The sequence below is a fragment of the Ursus maritimus genome, unplaced genomic scaffold, assembly GCF_017311325.1.
Source record: "Ursus maritimus isolate PB19 unplaced genomic scaffold, ASM1731132v1 scaffold_14, whole genome shotgun sequence".
Taxonomy (NCBI): Eukaryota; Metazoa; Chordata; class Mammalia; order Carnivora; family Ursidae; genus Ursus; species Ursus maritimus.
In genome coordinates this window covers 37,810,668-37,834,433 of record NW_024423786.1, presented here as the reverse complement: position 1 = coordinate 37,834,433, position 23,766 = coordinate 37,810,668, and the positions used below count along the sequence as shown (strand labels likewise).

General features: G+C 39.0%; 1 protein-coding gene across 2 annotated transcripts in view; it reads right to left on the bottom strand.

Moving 5' to 3' along the window:
* DCAF1 (DDB1 and CUL4 associated factor 1) overlaps window positions 1-23,766 on the bottom strand; it is a 76,364-nt gene that overhangs the window by 6,210 nt on the left and 46,388 nt on the right. The window contains exons 15-23 of one of the 2 annotated variants that reach the window (XM_040628747.1): window positions 23,150-23,348; window positions 22,095-22,177; window positions 21,435-21,519; window positions 18,462-18,695; window positions 17,787-17,880; window positions 17,118-17,222; window positions 16,837-16,910; window positions 16,240-16,341; window positions 4,981-4,989 (exon numbers count right to left, since the gene is read on the bottom strand). In XM_040628747.1, coding sequence (XP_040484681.1) covers window positions 4,981-4,989; window positions 16,240-16,341; window positions 16,837-16,910; window positions 17,118-17,222; window positions 17,787-17,880; window positions 18,462-18,695; window positions 21,435-21,519; window positions 22,095-22,177; window positions 23,150-23,348 — 985 coding nt within the window. The remainder of the gene's footprint in view (window positions 1-4,980; window positions 4,990-16,239; window positions 16,342-16,836; window positions 16,911-17,117; window positions 17,223-17,786; window positions 17,881-18,461; window positions 18,696-21,434; window positions 21,520-22,094; window positions 22,178-23,149; window positions 23,349-23,766) is intronic. The other variant, XM_040628750.1, reaches the window with a different exon arrangement.

Genomic DNA, 23,766 nt, shown 5'->3' with positions numbered 1-23,766 from the left:
GAAACAAAGACACCTCTGTTTTGATAAGGATAACAGGTGTTCCCAAGTAAATGTGACCATCATTCACTTATCCTTCTGCTCAAACACCAACTGTCAACCTTGCCAGTAGCAAAAGGATTCTAATTCCTTCAACAATAAAATACAAAATTCATTTACTACATCAGACTAATGAAAGTCAAGAAAGAATAAGCCCAACATACACAGAAAAAACATAGGTAAAACACATTTTTTTTAAAGTGTTGCTGCACGCCAATCACTTAAAAACCTAAAATTTTGTGCTTATTTGGCCACTAGTGTTCACCAGCTATAATATAAACTAGGCTCATGTTCAGCAGAGTAGCCATGCTTTATGGACTTTTGATAATTTTGAAACCATCCTTTAGAGACTTTTTGATATGCTGTTTGACCCAGTGACAGACTTTTCAACAATTTCTGGCAGCTACATGGGGAAAACTAACCCCTTTACCCAGTAAACCTAAGGCCTGTACAAATGTGTGTATGGTCTAGACCAGAGCTCGCACATGCTTGTATATGAAAACACACGTGACACCCTGGGCCACGACTACTAAGCATTCACCTACTGGAAAGGCGTTGAGAGTACTTGAAGGCAGTAATGACAAACCGAGACACAGACAAGCTCCTTCATCACCCCTACAAGCATATCGGTTCATACAAATACTGGGGAAAGGGGAAAAGGTCAAAATTCAGAGAACTAATCCAAAGTGCTTACCAGATTAGAATTTTTGCCTTTTTTTTTCCAGGCATATTTTCATGACCTTGACCAAAATTAGTTCTAATTCATTAATAAAGTACCACAGTTAAAAATGAGTACATTAAGGAAAAAAGTATCCAAAGCCCTGTGTTTCTTAAGCCTCTATGGGACAATATAATTACATTTAAAATTTAAGATGGCATAACTTTTTTATTTTTATTTTTGAATCTGAAATTAATACATAGTTACCCATATTTTCATGACCTTGACCAAAATTAGTTCTAATTCATTAATAAAGTACCACAGTTAAAAATGAGTACATTAAGGAAAAAAGTATCCAAAGCCCTGTGTTTCTTAAGCCTCTATGGGACAATATAATTACATTTAAAATTTAAGATGGCATAACTTTTTTATTTTTATTTTTGAATCTGAAATTAATACATAGTTACTGATATGCACACTTGGCATTAAAGAGTGGGACAGGAGAAAATGCCCAGGCTTTGGAATCAAACACACCTGGGTTAGAATCCTAGCTCTGCCAAATTATATGGCATGTAAACCTGGACAATTCACATAAATTTTCAATGTCCCATAACTTTTAAAGGTCCACAGTTGAGTGGGTATGTAAAAGGTTACAAGGTTCAAACAGGCATCTATTAGCCAGCAAATTTAGGAAGACCATTCTTTTTCATTTCTAAAGACATCAAAGCCTAGCTGATCCAGGAGAAATGCGAAAAAGCTCCTAAATCAAAAGCAATCCTAGAAAATAGGGTCAATCAGGGTCTGAGCTCTGAACTACAGATAACATTCCAAGTTCTTCCAGGAGACTACAAATCCAAGCTTTAATCTTGTAGTAGAAGAAATAGTTTATATATATTCATCCCAGAAGGTCAGGAGGACTTATGTGACCATGACAGGGCAAGGGAAATGATTAGGAAGGGGACCCTCTACCTGAATCTCAAGTAAAACACATCACTCCATCATTTAAATTCTATGCTTAATGACCAATGCTGGTTTAACACGTATTTTGTTACACATCGATATGGCCATAAACTCACTTTCTAAATTTTAAATCTGAAACCTGAATTATGAAACACAAGCTCACAAATCTGTCCAAAATACTGTAGAATCTGGGGCGACTCAGATGGTTGACTCAGTCAGGTGACTCAGTTGGTTGAGCATCTGCCTTCAGCTCAGGTCATGATCTCAGGGTCCTGGGATCAAGTCCTGCATCTGGCTCCCTGCTCAGTGGGGAGTCGGCTTCTCCCTCTCCCTCTGCCCCTCCCTACACTAGTGCTCTCTCTCTCTCTGATAAATAAAATTTTAAAAAAACAAAAAAACAAAAAAAACACGAAATCAAAATACTGAATACAGAATCTAATTCTGTAGCTGAACCCAAAAGAGAGTCTAGGAAGTAATTTTAGGAGCATTCTCTGCTGGTTTAAATACCTGATTGGTAACATAAGCCCCTCTCTTTCATATCTAAAGATTTAAGGAGTGGTCAGAAGTGGTTAAAAAAAAAAAAAAAAACGTGAGGGGCGCCTGGGTGGCTCAGTTGTTAAGCATCTGCCTCCGGCTCAGGGTGTGATCCTGGCGTTCTGGGATCGAGCCCCACATCAGGCTCCTGCGCTGGGAGCCTGCTTCTCCCTCTCCCACTCCCCCTGCTTGTGTTCCCTCTCTCACTGGCTGTCTCTCTGTCGAATAAATAAAATCTTTAAAAAAAATAAAACTACCTTTAAAAAAAAAAGTGAAAGAAAAGAAACTAAGAATTATTACTTAATGAAAAAAAAAATCTTACTAAAATCCAGAATCATCCCCAACAACATTTAGATAAGGTTTTAGATCTAGGAATATTATGGGGTTTTAAAAAATTCTCTAAGACTTTAAGGCCTTGGAAACAGAATTAGAGGGACTCAGGGCCAGGATGTTTTGAACTATTAATAAATTTTCCTACAGAAAGAATGCCAAAACTCTTCTCAATTCCACTATTAAGTGAATTTCATGGTTATCCAAAGCCCCAAACCCCTGCAGATTAACCAACCCACTCCCCTCCTACAGAGAGGAGAAGTCAACTGGCATGAGCTCCCTCAGCTGCCCTCTGGTCCCATCTCCACATCTAAACCTGACTTAACTCTGGTCTGAGTAGGAAGCCAGCCTTCCACTCATGCTCCGAGCAGCAGTGCTCTCCGGATCTCATTACCACACCCACCACCTTCATGCTTCTCTCCACTGGCTTCTCATCTTCTCTGAGGAGGGCCAGGTCGGCCAAACCTAACCACTTCTCCATCCACACAGGCTCCACACTGCTTCCACCCAAACCCTATTCCCGGCCTCCGGGTACCCCGCCCGCCACATGCTCACTCACTCCCTCACTCTCTCTTCCTCCAACACTGGACAGTCTGGCTTTTGCCCGCACGACTCCACAGGGCAGCAATTAATGGTGTTTGCTCTGGAGCCAAGCTGCTGCCACTAAACTCTACCAATGCAATAACTGACTTTGGGATGATTTACTTTGCCTCATAGGGTTGTATGTTAGCATTTAAAGGGGGGGAAAACGTGTATGCATGTATGTATATTAATAATCTCTTCGGAAAGTATCTAGCATATACGAAGTGTTCAACAAAAGTTTGTTGTTCCTGTTACACTGATGGCAATCTTCCTAAAGGAATAAGAAGGCCTGGGTGGCCAACCAGGGGGCTTCTCTATGGTGACTGACCACAATCCTGCCTCCACACTGGGCGCATCTGAACCTGGTCTCTTGCTGATCTCCTTGGCACAGAGGTTCCTACAACTTTAATTTCTGTCTTCATATTTCCTCTAATTCCAAATCTTTGAACTCTCAGACGGCTCTACCCATTCGGACCACAGAAACTTAAAATCTCTTAATTCCAAAACTGAACTCAAAACATCTTTAAAGCCAGTACCTTTTCTATACTCCTCCCAGTTACCAGGTGAAAACCTCAAACATCTTTCATTTCTCCCACTCCTGTGGCTTCACATCCAGCTGAACTACTGTTTCCCACAAATGGCGGGTCCCCGGGACTCCCTCCTACCCACTCTCATTACACTCACTGAATGCATTCTCGCTTCTCTCCAGTCTCTCCAGCTCTCTATGGTCTTATCCATTCATTCCCAGATCCAAAACCCCAGGAGTTCCATCAACACTGCCCATGTTCCAGAATTACAACGGAAGCACTATTTACTGAACATCTCTCTAATGCCAAGTTCTGTGAATCTCAATTTCTTGTTAAAGAGGTGATTTAATTCAATCAGTGGCTCCTATTCAGATGTGATCATCAGAAGCACCTGGGAAAAAGTTTTCCAAAATACATATTTCTAAACCACACCCAGGGTCCAGGCTGACAGAACCAACCTTTCTAAGTGAAGCTCACACAGGCGGATTTTGGAAAGTCTGCCCAGGAACTGTGAAGTGCACCCCTAATGAAGAACGTGTGCATAGCTGTCCTCTGAGTACCTGCTGGTCCTAAAGTTCTCCTTTCCTGTAATAGACCCTTGTCCACAGACTCCCAATGACAGAACCAAAATAGGTGATTCCAGGTATTCCAGTGACATTCTCTGCTGTCTTGTTCTCCAGGACTTAAACAATTTGATTTTTTAAATTAGTGCAGCATTTGTTTCCAGACCATTCAAAATTCTTCTTGGATACATGTCTCATTTTCAAGAGAAATAGCTTTTAGCCTACATTACCTTCAAAAATATAGCCAACCTCTTAGAAAAACAAACCTCTGGTCATACTTAAAGAACAGTTAATCTAACTATGATACCTTTATAAGAATGTAATTAAAACCTGAGCCTAGGGACGCCTGGGTGGCTCAGTCAGTTCAGCATCTGCCTTCAGCTCAGGTCATGATCCCAGGGTCCTGGGTTCAAGCCCCACATAGGGAATCCTGCTTCTCCCTCTCCCTCTGCCTGCTGCTCCCCCTGCTTGTGCTCTCTCAAGTAAATAAAATATTTTTAAAAAATTAAATTAAATAAAAAATAAATAAAACCTGAGCATACTCTCTTGACAGTTCATTCAACATGTCATATTTTATAAAAGGTAAACTCCTGCTTCTCCTCCTGACACTTGTTCCAGGTGTTAACAATCATTAAAAGGCTCATTTCAGAGTCATAAACACTTGTGTTTTTCTCCTCATGGACAGAATCTAACTCACAGACATTCTAAAAATTTAGGGTGGGGAGAAAAAGGCCTTTCAGGAATCAATGACCAGGCTTACAGCAGGTGTGTAATCAGTAAAGACTCTTACCATCCGCTTCTAGGCAGTGGAGAACACACAGGAAGCACAGCGCACAGTGTGTCCCAGATTCCAAAATGGAGTGGAGAAAAGAGAGCATTATTCCCTTGTTTTTGCTTTTTTTAATTTAAGGTTAACTATAATTAGTTGAAATGTATTGCCTTTTCAAAATCTAGGAACAATGATTAATTACTAATCTTTGAAACGTTTTGTAATTTTCCTAAAAGCCACCGTCAAAGATGACTGAATTGATTTGTAAAAAAACAACACAGATACCAAAATTCCAATGGATAATATGAGTTTTCATAAATGACAGGCTCATCTCTGCTTTCATCAAATGCCTCAAGGTTGGAAGACTAGCGACCTCAGGAACAAAATATTTATGGATATCAAATACATCATATATGTCTTCATTCAACAATATATTGATTCCATTCATCCCTTCTTATTAATCTTCAAACTTATTGAAACATAAGGGCAAAAGACAATCATTTTTGTGGTATATAAATTCTATCTTAATAAAGCTTTTTAAATTAATAAATATTTATATAGGTACTTTATGCTGGACCATTTTATCAGGTGGCAGCTGACCATTCCTACTTCTAATTTTATTTTGCTAAGGTGAAAAGGCAAATTCAAAGGTGTCAGTCACAGGTGCTGGCATCCTGAGCCATATAAGTCATACCTGGGACATCTGAGAAGACGTGAGAGCACATATCTAGACTAGAACAAAACTTTGAATGGCAAATGACTTGTAAGAAAATTAAATGTCTAATTTTAAAATTAGGTGAAGCACACAAAGGAAAGTGAGTTAAAAATAAAATCAAGCGGGCACAGGGAAGACAGAAATCTAATGGAGATAGTGAATACTGCAAAAAACTACTGCAAGATTCCAGAAGGACATGTGAATCAACAGAATTCAGGATACAAAGGAAATGTGCTTAGATATGGTATATCCCACTAAAACACTTCTAAATCAAAATCAAAATGCCAAGGGCTTAAGAGTAAAACCAGTTCTCTAAGGAGGTACTTTAAATATGAAATGCACCAGATAATCCCTAAGGACAGTGATGTCAGTATGTAATGAAACAAGCCTTGAAATCCAGAAGCAATGCTAACTTACCTACATTGCCTACAAAGACATCTAGTCCCCTCCCAGCTAGAAGCTTTTAGACTCTTCCATGGACTGGGCCCTAGGGCCACTCGTTAGGGCCCTCTTGAGCCTGCCCCTCTCGACTTTGGCTATCCATGACAAGGAAGTCTCTATTTTTCCTTCCTGCACCACAGACTCAGAAGTCCTAACAACTACCTACCCACTCCCCTTTCTAATCTCTTTCTCCCTTAACCTTTCTAAAAGGAAAGTTAAACAGAAGCACAGGAGAAGAATCAAGAAGTCCTTTCTCTTAAGTTTTTCCTTTATGGTTTGTCTCTTGCTTCCACAGCCAGCCATGAGAAAATTCATCTCTCATCACTTCATGTCTGCAAGAAGAATAAGGCCAACCCCGAGAACAGCAGCCCTCTAGATTCCAAGGTGTCTAGGGCAACGCTAGCTTCTCTTTTCCTGACCTCCTCCTCAAAGATAATGGGTACCAGATGGACTGGACCACAGGTGACAGTCCCAAGACTATTATTTCCACTCCCTCGTAAACTGCAAGGATATAGGAGGGTAGGAATAATGGTGTTGATAAATAACTTAAACCCAATTTTTGCTTCAGATTTACAGTACAACATATAACACCCAAGAAGCCTGAGACAACTGATATGTGGTAACGATCTACAGGTGACAAGAGTAGTGATGAATAAAGCCATAGAGGACAGGATGGTCTGTACCATTGTAATATACTGACAAATAGCTCAACATCATCTTCTCTATCTTTTCAAGGATAAACTACATCATGTTTCATAACCACTATAGTGGAAAAGAGTATGCATTAAGGAAGCGGGGTGACTAAGGTAACAATAGGCCAAAAGAATAAAAGAACAGACACTATTAAGACACCAAACCAAGGCAACCACATGATGTTTGGAGGATCTAATCACTCACAAGCTCTGCTACCAAGAAACACTAAACATGTACAAAGTTAAATAGTACAGCATTCAAGAAAATATGAAGATCCATGTCACAAATAAATCAAAGGTCTCACAAGGGGTGCCTGGGTGGTTCAGTTGGTTAAGTGTCCGACTCTTGATCTCAGCTCAGGTCTTGATCTCAGGGTTATGAGTTCAAGCCCCACATTTGGCTCCATACTAGGCATGGAGCCTATTAAAAAAAAAAAATCTCAAGTATCCTTCTGAAGACCTCTTTCTTTTACCCATATCGCAGAACTCATATGAGCTTTAAACAATACAGGTTCCTCTCACCCATGAAACCAAAGAGATCACTGAGGACCTTCCAAGCCATGAAGCTGGAAAGCATTAACAGAAATCCCCTTCCACACTATGGAATCCCTAGCAGCACTGGGTGAAGTGGTTTAAACTCCAGTCTCTAAATGTCCTTTTTAATAAATATGGCATTCAGGGGCGCCTGGGTGGCTCAGTCGTTAAGCATCTGCCTTTGGCTCAGGGCATAATCCTGGCATTCTGGGATCGAGCCCCACATCAGGCACCTCCGCTGGGAGCCTGCTTCTTCCTCTCCCACTCCCCCTGCTTGTGTTCCCTCTCTCGCTGGCTGTGTCTCTCTCTCTGTGTCAAATAAATAAATAAAACCTTTAAAAATAAATAAATAAATAAAATAATAAATAAATAAATAAATAAATAAGTAAATAAATACGGCATTCAAAAAACCATGGTACAGCAGCTTCTGGTTTCCAGTGTGGCATGTGAGCTGAAAGTCACCATCCTTAACAAAACACTAAACAAACAGAAAAATCAATAACTCTTTTTATTTGACAGAGAGGTGGGGTCACAGGGGCACAACTGCCCCCTAAACTGGAGACACCAACAAGAAAATGCGGAAAATTGCAACTTGTCAGAGCATAAACCCAAAAGGATAAACCTCCATAGGAACCAGTGCCAAGGTTGGGAAACATAAACTGTAGCTCACAAATTGCTAGACACAATTCTGCGGATAAATCCTGAGAGAGAAAAACTCCAGGGGACCCAGTTATCAGGGCCCCCACACTTTCGTGAGTTTGACCTCCAGGAACTTGACCAGATTCTCATAGTGAATATCTGAGAAAAATCCCCTTGGGCTTCCCATGGTGGGGGGGGGGGGGCATTTTGAAATACATCAGAGCGTCCTGTTCTTCTTAACAAGGCCTGCCCTCAGGAGAAACTATTAAACCAGAGCCTAACCTGCTGGGACATTATCAGAGCCTAACTGACACGGAGGGGAGGGAAATACCCAACTCCAGTCCACTCTAGCCATCCTGTCCCTCCAAAAGGGGATAGAAAAAACTCAGAAGCATGTGTGACGTTCACAGTACAGAGGTATAGACTCACTAAAACACTGAGACCAACTTATAGGATTATAAAACACTTCCCTTCCCCCCACAGCTTGCCACCACATTACTAAAGGCCAATTTACAGCAGTTCTTTTTAGCCAGCACATCATATCCAGCTATCAAGAAAAAAATTACAAGGCTTCTGCTTGGCTCAGTCGTTGGAGTACATGATTCTTGATGTCTGGGTTGTGAGTTTGAGCCCCAGTCATCACACACACATTGGGTGTAGAGATTGCTTAAAAATAAAATCTTGGAAAAAAAATTATAAGACCTACTAAAAGGGAAAAACACACAGAAGAGACAGAGGAAGCACTGGAACCAGACCTAGATATGGCAGTGGTTATCAGACCAGGAATTTAAAACAACCATGATCAAGACACTAAGGGAGCTCTCTAATGCATAAATGGGACAGCATACAAGAGAAAAGGCAATGGAAGCAGAGAGATGGAAATCTGAAGAAAGAACCAAAAAGAAATACTATCAATTAAAAACACTGTGACAGAAATGAATGGCTTGGTGGGCTTTACTAGGAGACTGTACATAGCTAAGAAAAGAATCTCAGAACATGAGGATATCTCAAAAGACACCACCAAAACTGAAAAGCAGAGAGACAAAAGACCGAAAAACAGAACAAAATACCAAGACTTGTGGGATGAGTACAAAAGGTATAAGATACACATAACAGGAATTCTAGAAGGAAGAGAAAAAAAAACCAGAAAGAATATTTGGGGGCAACTGGGTGGCTCAGTCAGTTAAGCGTCCAGCTCTTGATTTCAGTTCAGGTCATTATCTCAGGGTTGTGGGATCACGCCTCATGTCGGGCTCCACGCTGGGCCATGGAGCCTACTTAAGATTCTCTCTTAAGGAGGAGGAAGAGGAGGAGGAGGAGAAGGAGGAGGAGGAGGAGAAGGAGGAGAAATAATAATAATAATAACTGAATCAATGATGACTGAAAATTTTGCAAAAATTGTTAGACACCAAAGATCCAGGAAGCTTTTAAGAACACTGAGCAAGATAAATGCCCCACAAAAAACCTACACATAGTCACATCATTTTCAAACTACAGAAAATCAAAGATGAAAAAAAAAATCCTTAAGAGGGGAAAAAGACCTCACCTATAGAGGAAAAAAGATAAAAATTGTACCACACATCTCCTCAGAAACCATGCAAGCAAGGAGAGAGGGAAGTGAAATACTTAAAATGTTGAGAGACAAAAGCACCAACCTAGAATTTCATAACCCTCTCCCGTGAAAGTATCCTTCAAAAGTGGAGAAATAAAGTCTTCTTCAGACAAACAAAAATTTAGGGCATTTGTCGCCAGTAGACCTATCTTGTAAGAAATGTTAAAAGAAATTCTTCAGAGGGAGGAATAATGATCAAGGTCAGAAACTTCAATCTATATAAAAGAAGAGTAGTGGAGAAGGAACAAGTAAAGGTAGAAAAAACATTTTATTTTATTTTATTTTTTTTTTAGATTTTACTTATTTACTTTGAGAGAGAGAGAGCATGTGCGCAAGCACAAGCAGAAGGGAAGGGCAGAGGAAGAGGGAGAAGCAGACTCTCTGCTGAGCAGGAAGCCTGACTCGGGGTTTGATCCCAGGACCCTGAGATCACGACCTGAGCTGAACTTACTTGGAGCTTAACCAACTGAGACACCCAGGCGCTCCTACTTTTCTTAATGGATCTTTGTACAAGATAATAATAGCTTATCCAAAATAACACCAATAATGTGTGATTATATATGATTATGTACATATGTATACATGCTTATGTATGCTTATACATAAGTAAAATGAAGGAGAGCAAGAAAACAAGGGAAAGGAGAGAATTAGGATTATTCTATCACAAGGTACTTGTACTACTTGTCAAGAGGTAGAGTGTCATCTGAAAGTGGACTTGGGTTACTTGTAAAGGTATATATCTAGGATAACCACTAAAAAAAGTAAAAAAAAAAAAAGTATAACTAATAAACTAACAAAAAAGAGAGTAGAATCCTAGAAAACTGCTCAATTAAAACCACAAAAAGCATAAAAAGAGTAGCAGACAAAAACAGGAACAAAAAACAAGGGCAACAAACAGAAATCAGTAACAAGTACAGAAATGAAGCCAACTATACCAATAATCACTTAGAATGTCAATACTCCAAACGCATCAATTAAAAGACATTATCAGTGTGGATCAAGAAACAAGGCCCAACTACATGTTGTCCACTAGAAACCCACTTTAAACATAAAGACACATACAGACTAAAAATAAATGCGTGGAGAAAGATACCATGCTAATGAATTAAAGAAAGCCAGGATAACTATATTACTTTCGGACAAAGCACACTTCAGACCAAGGAAAGTTATCAGGAGTAAAGAAGAGCATTATATGATGATAAAGGGGTCAACTTTCCAAGGAAACATAACAATCCTTAACATAAATGTGCCTAACAAAAGAGCACCAAAATACAGGAGGCAAAAAGTGACAAAAGATGAATCCATTTATTGTAATTGGAGACTTCAATACCCCTCTATCAGAAATGGAAAGATACAGGGGGCGCCTAAGTGGCTCATTTAAGCATCCAACTCTTGATTTCAGCTCATATCATGATCTCAGGGTCCTGGGATTAAGCCCTACATCGAGCTCCGAGCTCAGCACAGAGTCTGCTTGTCCCTCTTCTCCCTCTGCTCCTCCCCGAACTCATGCTCTCTCTCTCTTAAATAGATAAAATCGAAAGAAAGAAAGAAAGAAAGAAAGAAAGAAAGAAAGAAAGAAAGAAAGAGAGGGAGGGAGGAAGGAAGGAAGAAAAAAAGAAAGAAAAAAAGAAAGAAGGGAAGGAAGGAAGGAAGGAAGGAAGGAAGGAAGAAAGAAAGAGAGAGAGAGAGAGAAAGAAAGAAAGGAAGAAACAGCAGGCAGAAAATCATCAACCGAGTATAATGGACATCTATAGACTACTTTGTCCAACAACTCACACATCATTCTCAAACTCACATGAAACATTCACCAAGATAGACACATTCTGGGCCGCAAAGCACATCTTAACAAATTTAAAATAGAAATCACATAATGTTTGTTCTCAGACCACAATGGCGTTAAACTAAAAATCAGTAACAGAAATACAGCTAGAAAGCCCCAAAATACTTGGGAGATTAAACAACACACTTCTAAATAGCATGAGTCAAAGAAATCTCAAAAAATACTTTGAACTAAATGAAAATGCACAGACACTTATAAAAATTTGTGGGGTGCAGTGAAAGCAGTACATAGAGGGAAATTTATAGCACTGAATGCATATTATTAGAAAAGAATAAAAACCTAAATTCAGTTACCTAAGCTGCTACTTTAGAAAACTAGAAATAGAAGAGCAAATCAAATCCAAAGCAAGCAGAAGAAAAGAATAGAAATCAGAGTAGATATCAATGAAATCAAAAATAGGAAATAGAGAAAATCAATGCAGTCGAAAAAGCTGGTTCTTTAAAAAGACTGGTAAAACTAGGGGCACCTGGGTGGCTCAGTCGGTTAAGTGTCTGCCTTTGGCTCAGGTCATGATCCCACGGTCCTGGGATCAAGCCCCACGTCAGGCTCTCCCCTCAGTGGGAACCCTACTTCTCCCTCTCCCTCTGCCCCTCCCCTGCTCGAGCTTTCTTGTATTATCTTTCTCTCTCTCAAATAAATAAATAAAATCTTAAAAAAAAAAATTGATAAACTTGATAAGCCTCTAGCCAGGCTAAGAAAAAAAAGAGGACACAAATTACTAATATCAGAAATGAAAGAGGGGACACATCGCTATATATCCCATGGACATTAAAAAGATAAAAGAATTCTGGTGCACCTGGTGGCTCAGTCAGTTGAGCAGCTGACTTGGCCTCAGCTCAGGTCATGATCTCAGGGTTGTGGAACCAAGCTCCACATCGGGCTCCACACCCCTCTGCCCTTCCCCCTGCTCACACATGAGCACTAACATTCTCTCTCTTTCAAATTAATTAATTAATTAAATCTTTAAAAACGTTTTAAAGAAGGATAAAAGAATTCTATGAACTGTATGCCCACAAATTTCGTAATTTAGATGAAATAGACCAACTCCTTGAAAGACAAACACCATGTGCCGAAATGCACAGAATAGACGATCTGAATAGGCCTTTAGCTACTAAAGAAATTTAATCAATAATTAATAACCTTCCAAAACAGAAAGCACCAGGCTTGTATCCATTCTCTAAAATCTCTTCTAGAAGACAGAAGCAGATAAAATACTCCCTGATTCATCATGAGTCCAGGATTACCCTAATACCAACTCCAAAGACATTACAGTAGTACCCCCCCCTTATCCAACAGGGATATATGTTCCAAGACACCTCACCCCCAGTGAATGCCTAAAACTGAGGAAAGTACCAAATCCTATATATATTTTTTGCTATACATGCATGCCTATGATAGTTTAGTTTATAAATTAGGCACAGTAAGAGATTAATGATAACTTATGTGAATATGGTCTCTCTCTGAAAATCTGATCGTACTCACCCTTCTTCTTGTGATGATATGAGATGATACCTACATGGTAAGATGCTGTGAGATGAATGAGGCACTGTGATGTAGGCTACTACTGACCTTCTGACCATACATCAGAAAGAGGACCATTTGTTTCCAGACTGGAGTTGACTGCAGGTAACTGAAACCACGCAAAGTGAAACCACGGAAAGCAAAACTACAGATGGGGGCTGGGGGGGTACTACTGCACAAGAAATGAAAACCACAGTCCAACATCTCTCATGAACACAGATGTAAAAATCCTCAACAAAAAATTAGCAAATCATATTGCACACTGTATAAAAAGAATTACACACCACAACCAAACAGAATGTATTATAGCTATGCAAGGCTGGTTCACATTTTAAAATCAATTAATGTAATTCATTATTTCAACAGGCTAAAGAAAAAAGTTCACATCAACAGATTCAGAAAAAGACTAACAAAACCCAACACCCATAACTAAAAACTCTGAGTAAAACAGGAATGGAGGGAAACTTCTTCAATTAGATAAAGAATATCTATCTATAAAGAAACCACAACTAACACCATACTTAATGGTGAGAAACTCAGAACTTTCCTGCTAAGATGAGAATCAAGATCACTACTTTAGAACATCATACTGGAAGTCCTAGCTAATACAGTAAGACAAGAACAGGGGGAAAAAAAGGGTACAGACTGGCAAGGAAGAAATAAAACTCTTTGTTTGCAGACAATATGATTGTCTATGCAGAAAATCCCAAAGAATTGATGATGAAAACTGGATTAAGCAATTATAGCAGTGCTGTAGGACACAAAGTTAATTCACAATCTTTCCTAAATAACAACTTTCCTGCACACCAGCAAAAGTGGAAACTAAAATTAAAAACACAGTATCACTCACATTAGCCCCACCTCTTGAAATTAAATACTTCAGTATAAACCTAACAAAATATGTACAAGATCTGTAAGAGGAAAACTACATTACTCTGATGAAAGAAATCAAAGAATTAAATAAATGAAGGGAGAGTCCATGTTCATGGACAGGAAAACTCAATACTATCAAGATGTCAGATCTTCCTAACCTGATCTATAAATAAATTCAATGCACTCCCATTCAAAATCCCAGCAAGCTATGCTGTAGATATCAACAAACTGATTCAAAAGTTTATATGGAGAAGCAAACAACCCAGAATAGTCAACACAATATTGAAGGAGAACAAAGTTGGAGGACTGGCACTACACAACTTCGAAACTTACTATAAAGCGACAGTAACCAAGACAGTGAGGTATTGAAGAATTAGACAAATAGATCAATAGAACAGTAGAGAGCCTAGAAATAGATTCACATAAAAACAGTCAATTGAGGATGCCTGGGTGGCTCACTCAGTTAAGCCTCCCACTCTTGACTTCAGCTCAAGTCATGATCTCAGGGTTGTGAGATAGAGCCCTGTGTTGGGCTCTGCATGGGGCATGGAGGCTGCTTAAGATTCTCTCCCTCTTTCTGCCCCTCCCCCCCCAATAGTCAACTGATCCTTGACAAAGGAACAGAGGCAATACAACGGGAAAAAAGTCTTTTCAACAAATGGTATTTGAACTGGACAACTACAAACAAAAAAAGCAAGCAATGAATCTAGACACAGACCTTACACCCTTCACAAATATCAACTCAAAAAGAATCACAGACCTATGTGTGAAATGCAAAACTATAAAACTCCAAAAAAATAACAGGAGAAAATCCAGATGACCTTGAGTTTGAAAACTTTTTAGATGCAACCTCAAAGGCACAATTCATGAAAGAAATAATTGATAAGCTGGACTTCATGAAGACAAAAACTTCTGCTCTGTGAGAGACAGAGTCAAGAGAATGAGAAGATAAGCCACAAACTAAGAGGAAATATTTGCAAATAACATATCAGATAAAGGACTATTAGCCAAAATATTCAAGGAACTCTTAAAACTCAATAAAAACACAAGCAACCCAATTGAAAAATAAGCCAATGACACTGACACCTCACCAAAGATGATGTATAAATGGCAAATAAGCATGCATCAGGGAGATGCAAATTAAAATAACAATGAGAGCCTTCCACTTAGAAAGAACCTTCCTGAAGTGGGGGAGGAGTCCAGAGGGATTGTGGAGAAAGTCTCCCTCCTTTTGGTCTGGTACCAGCCATCAGGAAGGGTGTAAAAAGGCTCAGTTAAATCATTTTCAGAAAACATTTGTAGCAGGCTCATGTAACTGCAAGACCTTAATTCCTTTCTACTCCAAAAAATCAAACACATTTTGATTGTGTGTAGAGGTTGTTCAAATAAAGGAATGTCTATTAATTTTTTAATTTAATTAAATAGTGATATATACTACTACATACCTATTAGAATGTCCAAAATCCAAAACACTGACAACACCAAATGCTGGTAAGGATGTGAAACAACAAGAATTCTTATTTACTGATGGTGAAAATGCAAAATGGTATATAGCCTCTTTGGCAGACAGTTTGTCATTTTCTTATGAAATTAAATATAACTCTTCCCATACAATCTAGCAACAGCACTCCTAGTATTTACCCAAAGGAGTTGAAATTTATGTCCACAGAAAAGCCTATTCATGGATGTTTATAGGAGCTTTAGGCATAGAGAATGTGGTGTGAGCCCAGCTGACAGGAAAGATCTGCTGAAAGTCAGAAGTTTAAGAAACTCTTCAGAACGGATACTGACACACCACATAGGCAAGCACCTAGAATATGACAGTAACTTAAAATCCCCTACAAAAAAAAACTAAGATTCTGTGAGACATACTATCTACCCACATTTAATAAATGTTTAATTTCCAAAAGCATCAAAATCTTCTTTACTTATAAGCTCCAATCCATTACTGTGAAAAAAGACTAGGCCATAAAACTGAGAAAATAACAAACCAGACCTTTCTTTATAAAGCTTAAGCCATTTCCAAGACCCATCTCAGCAGACTGACTTCTCTGTTTTGCACCGACACTGGGAATATGGGGGCTGCTCATCCTGAAGCCGCACAGGGCACTGGCCCAAAAGTGAGTTCAAGGAAACCTCCAAAACAATTTCTGAGATTGCTAATATCCAAATTAATCTACAAATGGAACTCACAGGACCTTCAGGTACTGGGGTTAAAGCTTTATAATAACAAAAATCTGCTTTCTTCTGAGTTTTAGTTATATCAGTAATTTCACGGACAATACACCTGCAGAATAGGCCAACAGGTAGCATAGGCGGATATTAAAAAATCTTTATAGCAAAAAGCAGAAGAGCATAACATACTGTTCTATAAAGCATTGTTCAGCAACAAGAAATCTCAAAGACCACTGACCTGGTCCTCCTCTTCATCCTCATCCTCTGCCAAACGTTGCCTGCCCACTTCATACAACCTGCACACTGTGTCCATATTCAGAGCATCCATGCTGCCTTGGTTCTGAAAGAGAATACCCAGTCCACAAAAAGCAGTTAGCTTTCAGAAGGCCCACATCTACATCTCAGTTATGACTGGCACCCATGCACCTTGACCCAATAACTGTCAAAGCTTCTAATACCCAAAATTCTTGAACTCTGCAAATGTTATGCCTGGGACACGGAAAGGGAAAGGAAGCAGGATGAGAAGGCTGATCCCAGAGCAAGGGGTACAGGCAAAAGACACCACCATCCTTGGAATGAACCTATCTTGCTCTGGCAGAGATGCAGACTCCTCTAAGAAAGGAGGAATCCAAGATATGACTGTCCATGTGGTTTTATATTGGGATTTTCTTATTATTTCTCTTACAATATATATCTCCCAATCAAATGAGTAGGTCAACAATAACCACCTTTGGAAATGCATCAATTTTAGAACATATCTTAGATCAGACAAAATGCCTGTAGTATAACCTGAAATAATCCTAAAGATCAGAACAAAACAGCTGGCTCCCTTTACCTCAATAACAGCAAGATAGCAGTCTTTGGTGTCAGTACACAAGTCAAAGATGTTCCGTTTCACATCAATGGTTGCTGGAAAACAGAATGTGACAAGATTCAGCACTGGACTATTGCTATGACCTTAAAACCAGCTTTTTTCCTCTAAAGGAATTTCAAGGTGATTGTCCATAAATATTTCCATAACTTCTCGGCCTTTCAGTGAAAAATTACAGAAAAGAGATGATCTTAAGGAAAACCAAAACATGACAAAATGAAAAATGTCTGCTCCCTCATGCCTACCTATAGGTTTGTAGTCAGTTGCATTAAATGTTCGGAAGGATGATCCAAAAGGGCTTTTCATCCTCTCTTCCATTAAGTCATCTTCATCATCTGCCTGCAGCATAGCTAATTGGGAGGAAGGGGGAAAGGGAGCCAAGGAGCAAAACGCGATTAGAAATCAGAAACATCCCCTATTCACAAGTGTAGAAATATTAATGGACAATAAAGACTTCAGTGAGTTTCCTTGTAGTAAATTCACTCTATCTAGTTAGTTCCTCTCAATGCATCATCCTTGCATACCCCAAACAGTATCCTCAACCTCTCATCTAGCTCTCAACAAGTATTACAGCTAAAGGCTTAAGATACCACAAGACCACAAATGCAAAGATTCTTTAAGTTCATAATGATATTGAGAGGATGCTGATACAGACAGGAAATTAATGCATGAAATTTTTTTCTATACAAGATTTACTTGTTATCTTCAAAGCCAGTGGCCTTTAATCCTAAATCAACATTATTTTCATCAACAAACTTTGTCACCATTTGTGCTATCATTTTATCTTTTATGTTACAACCTTCAAATGCTTTCCAATTCACATCTGAGAGATACTTCCAAACAAAAAGTATCAAATTAATGAGGGAGAAGGAAGGGAGAAAAAGAATAATGTAGAAAAGTAAAAAGTTTATTACCTCCATACATCACTGTCCCCGTGTGGTTAAACACCACACGACACTGATCCAGAGCAGGAACTGTGTGTAACAGATGGAAAGTGCGAAGATCCCACTAGGAGGAGAGCAGTCAAGGAAAACTGTTTTATACAAAATTTCTTATGCAACCTCATCGGGGAAATTCTGAAATATCACTTTTTTCCCCTCCTGTGAGATATGAATGCTTTAAAGGTAAGCTTTTATAAAGGTAAAATATAAATCCTTTCAAAGTAAAACAAAAGCATGTAGAATGTATATTATAGAAGAATATCCCTGAAAATCTCCTAAGGTATCCTCATATACATGAAAGCGACACGAATTCCCATCCCCTCAATAGTAACACTTCATTTTATTCTTATGTCTAGCAAGTGATTTCTGTAATGCAAAAGTAAAATCTTTCTGAAGACATAAAAGCCAGTTTAATACCTGAAGAAGCACAAGGCAGGAAACTGGTCACTCTTCTCAACACAAAGAAAAACATGCTAGTCAAAGTCATTGGTAGTTATCAACCACTGGAAATTAACTAACACTTCAAAGGACAGGCACCAAATTATTACCTGTGCGGATACTTTAACAGGATGTTGGTAGAAAGATAAATTATTTCTGCATCACAAACCAGCTAACAAATGGAAAGTAAGACAGGGGTGTGAAGGATACAATCTCAGTATTAATGATGACCTCCAGTCCATTCGGATGGAAAACGCCACTGATGTTCATGTTGAACTTGTCAAACTTGTGGATGGCCTGTGCAGAGCGGACATCCCAGAGGACGCCATCATTTAAGACAAGATCATCTGTAGGATTAAAGGTGGCACAGTTCCTCTTGTAGTTGTTGGCAAGATCTGGGTTAAACAGAGTCAACAGCTTGTTGCCAGTCTGAATATCATAAATCTTTAGAGAAGAAGGGGTGGGAAGAGAAAAATCAGAACAATTCATCCGTTGACAATTCAAAGAGAAGCTGTATAAAATATCTCTCCATGCTTTCCAAATCCCACCAAAATCACGAAAGCCCTAACATTGTAGAATACCTGAAAAGTAGGAAGACTACACCAATCCAAGCAAAGTTTAAGTGCTTTGGTTCCCATTTAAGATTTGAAGTGTCTTTCCCACAAGAAAATGAAAAGAGGGCTGCAATAAAGATAAGAAAACCCTCTTCTACCCCTACCCCTTTCAAGAAACAGAAAATGTTTCTACAATTGAAATGGAGAAACTCATATGGATTGACCAATGATTACCCATGGAATACTATTAAAGGGCCACTTTTTGGAGAAAGGCATCAATGAAATACCCCTTTCTCCTTAAAATCTCCCAATATTTTAGCCCTATAACACTAAAAGTTCCAAAGTCTACAATGTGCAACCCACGCAGAGACCAGATCTTTCCCATCAGCTTACACATATGCTGTAATATTTCCAATCTTAAAAAAAAAAAAAAAAATCCTCCTTTAATATAGGAACAAATAAGGAGACGCCACAAGAAAACAATCAAACAAATCGAGATCATGGGACAAGACAACTAGCCTGGTCTCTTCAAAAGTCAATGTCATGAATACTGGAGAAATGGTTCTTGGCTTTAAAACATTAGTGAGACATAACAACCAAATGCAATATGTGAATCTTGGCTGGATCCTGGTTCAAAAAAAAAAAAACAAAAAGCATTTGAAACCAAACACATCAGGAACAATGGGGAAAACTGAGTATGGAATGGATATCAGATGATATTTGGGAATTACTATAAATTTTCTTATATTACAGAGTGTGATTATATAGTAAAACGTCCTTATTGCTAGAATATGCATGCTGTAAGACTCAGAGATAAAATGTCATGATATCTGTACTTTCAAATGATTCAGAAACACATACACACATATTTAGACAGAAAGAAAATGGGAAAACATTACACTGAATCTAAGTGGTAGGTATATGTACTACTCTTTCAACTTTATGTATTTTAACATTTTCAAATGAAAAGTTTAAGAGAAACCCTCCCTTCACAACCCCATATTCCCCGCACTCCCCTTCTCCTTCAAGCTACTACACCCCAATTCTCTGCTTTGTTTTTCAGGAAAAACACTTCAGAAAATTTGTCTCTACTCAGGGTCTCCACTTCCCTGTTCTCTCATGAACCTACTCTAATCAGACTGTCACCCCAGTGCACAGAACTAGCTCTTCATGGGGTTATAACAATAAGCTCCACATTGTTCAATCAAAAGTAACTCTCAATTCTCATCTTACACACCCATCAACAGCTTCTGACTCAGCTGATTAAGTATTCCTCAAAAGGATCTTCCCTTGCCTTCTGTGGCACATCTTTTTCCTAAGGTCTCCTGCTGCCTTATTGGCCATTCTCCTTGGTCTCCCTCCCAAGTCCCTCCTCACATGGCAAATTTGAAATATTGGCACATGACAGACTGTCCCCACAGTTCTCTTCTCTAGCCTCCTTAATGATCTCATCAGGTTCACGGCTCTAAAGACTGTCGACATGTAGATAACTCCTGTATTTCCTCCTCCTATCACAGACCTCACTCCTGAACTCTCGTTTTGTATATTCAACTGCCCATTCCCTACCTCAATGTCTAATAGAATAACAAACTGCATGTGTCCAGAATCCCAGGGCCCAGCCATATCACTTCTCATCACCTGCACATGCCCACCCGGGCCCAGCCCCACTGCAGCCCTCACATGTGGGCTAGCATGATACCCTCCTACCTGCAAGAGCAGGCTTTCTGTCACAGAAACCAGACTCACAGGTGCCTCGGTGGCTCAGTCAGTTAAGCATCTGCCTTCAGCTCAGGTCATGATCCTAGGGTCATGGGATCAAGTCCCGAATTGGGCTCCCTGCCCAGTGTGCTTCTCCCTCTGCCACCCCCCCCACCTCGTGCTCTCTCTCAAAAATACATAAATAAAATCTTAAAAAAAAAAAAAAAAAGAAACCAAACTTATACTTTAGCAACTTTCATCCAATCATGTGTCCTTTGCTCACCCTCCAATATCTGCACCTCACTCAGAGGAAAAGTCAGAGGTCCTAACAACACCCTGTAAGATGCTACTATATGTGTCACCCCCTCCCCCCAACACTGACCTGTTCCCCCTCCTCTCTCTCGCACCTCCCAAGGGCTTTTCCCTTGACATTCCCTTTATCTTAAAACACTTTTCCCCCAGATATCTACATGACAACCACACATCCTTCAAAATACTCAAACATCACCCAGTCAGTGATACTGATTATCCCAGATAAAACACAAGTCCCCCACACCACCACCACTTCCTACCTCTTACCCTGCTTCTCTTCCTTGGCAGCACTTACACCTAACATACCATATATTTGCTTCTACATTTATTGTCTCCCCAGTGAGGCTTCATAAAGGCAGGGAGCGACTTACATTTCATCTAAAACTAAGTAAATATTTGAAAATAACTGCTGTGCTAATGACATCTTTCTTGAGTTGCCAGATGAGTTGTTTGGTCCCATATAGCTTAGAACTACTTTATTACACTTCTAGATTCTATCTAGAAAGAATATCACTAAGTAATTTGTTGTTGCCCTTAGGACTGTCCTTCAGTCCAGAAGCTTTGATTACAAACAAATGGGTATAATTAGCTTGAAAGCAGTGGATTCTAAAGTACTTACATGGGCAATGTCTCCTTTTGTACCTATGACCCGATCCTGAGAATGCTTACTGAACTCAACATAGTGATCTTCTGTGAAGGAATGCCTAGGGACAAACAACAGAAGTACTTAAGCGATGGACCTTCAGAACATACTCACTCAACTGACTGAAAATAAACATGATTCTCAGCCTCCTGCCTGACCATACCCATCTGAGGATTCCCAGCAACCAAAGAGGAAAAATTGTACACTTAAGATTTAAAAAACATTTCTTCCATGTTTGACCAAGAAAATCCAAAAGAATCAATTAGAAGTAATTAACAGGAGTTACTTGGTTTAAAAAAATGGCTAATAGGCCATCCATGTCTTTGAAATGTAACCCAGCAAAGAGTGCAACTGTCATATGTGAACATGAGAAAATACAGAGATGTGCCATTTTGGATTAGTGAAGGGTCAGCTGTGTGACGGGAGTGGTAAGAATACTTGGTAAGAATATCCTGGAAATAAAAAGGGTACAATCTTATTAAACATAAACCACAAATGAGGAAGAGAGAAATTAGCAATAACTCACAGCATTCATCTTTTCCCAAAAGGCTTCAAGTTGAAGAACTGGATGAAGGGGAATATAAATTAGGTAAACTGTAGAACAGAAAGACTAGGATTATAAAAGTAGTTACATACTTCATATCAAATACTGATTTCATTCCCCAAAGTGCAGAGAGAGGCTGGCTCCAAGTAGCAGATGTCAGCAGTAAGGACCCATCCTAAAAGAAGAAGGAGGCCCACAGTAGGTAATCACGTGTTTATATAAATGCTATCTTCCCTCAGCATTTTAAAATACAAGCTTAAAAATTACTGTCATATTATATAGAAAATACAAAAACTCCAAAGAACCAAGAAATGGTTGAAGCTGTTAGAATTTAAGTATGTGCATGTGCAAAGTCCTAAAAAAATACCTAAATTTAAGAAAATACTAAATCCTCCTGACCTAGTAACAAAAAAATACAATAGATCCAAGGGTAGGGGAAGAAAAAACTTGGAAAGATATCAAAAATGGCGCCTCCTTTCTTAACATTTGGCCATATTCCTCAGTCTCCCTCATCTGAAATATCAGTCAACTGAAAACATTTACTAGACTTTGTTAGCTAAAGACTCCTAAAATTTTTTCAAAAAAAAAAAACAAAAAAACAAAAACCCAATAAAAACTGAGTCTTCTTTACTCTAAAATCAGGAAAATTATCTTTGTCATCTTAACAGTCCTGATTTTTAGAAATAACAAAGGTATCAAGTCCATCCACAGAATAATACTAATAAACCATGACCCACTAGAATCCTATAATGCTTTTTTCAAAAACTCACAGTACTTTGAGATATCTTCCTGACACAAAAGGAAAACCTTTGTGATCATAGCTGATAGACTATTTCTATCTGAGGCAAATTAAAAAAAAAAAAAAAATTCACACCTACACATACCTCCCCATCTTAGAAGAAGATTGGTAAACTTTTATTTGAAGGGCCAAACAGTAAATACATTGGGCTTTGTAAGCCATCTGGTCTGTGTCACAACTACTCAATTCTGCCACTGTAGCATAGAAGCAGCCACAGACCATACACAGACGGATAAGCATGGCTATGTTCCAAAAAAAGTTTATATACAAATTAACAGCCAGCCCACAAGCCAATAGTTCACCAACCCATCTAAGAAGTATGACTGAGAACAGCCTAGGGATCCTTACCCTGGAAGGCTCAAGATGTGTGATAGCTGAGTTGTGACAGTTATAGCTGGCCTCCTCCTGTCCACTAAACACATTATAGAGCTTCAACTGCCCAGTGCAGGTACCAAGCATCAGGAACCGCTCCCGTGCTGAGAATGCACAACAAGTGAAGCCACTCTCATCCTCATTGGCTTCCCTGAACACTGAAATAGGACGGAACCTAAGCAAAAGGAAAAAAAAAAAAAGAATCAGAGACAAAGAATGCACAAGGACTCTGAAAAAAGAAAACTTTGCTAAAAGGATGAAAGAAAAAAAAAAGCATTTATATTTCAAATGGGTTCTTCTAAAATATCACAGTGACCTTCAGTGGTTCATATTCGTTTTAAGCGTGAGAAAAGGACCTCTACCTCCAAATTTAAACAATACCAAAAATCCCCATGTTTAAAACCTGCAATCCCATCATCTTTATGTGAGATTTGGTGAGAACCAGAATAGGAGACAACGTGGACCAGCACAAAAACAAGTTTGGGAGTCTAGTTAGGCACAGCATGGTGCATGGGTTCTAGAAAAAATACTAGCTGTAACAAGAACACAGAGTATCTTTAACAATATACAACAATCACACAAGGAACCCATGG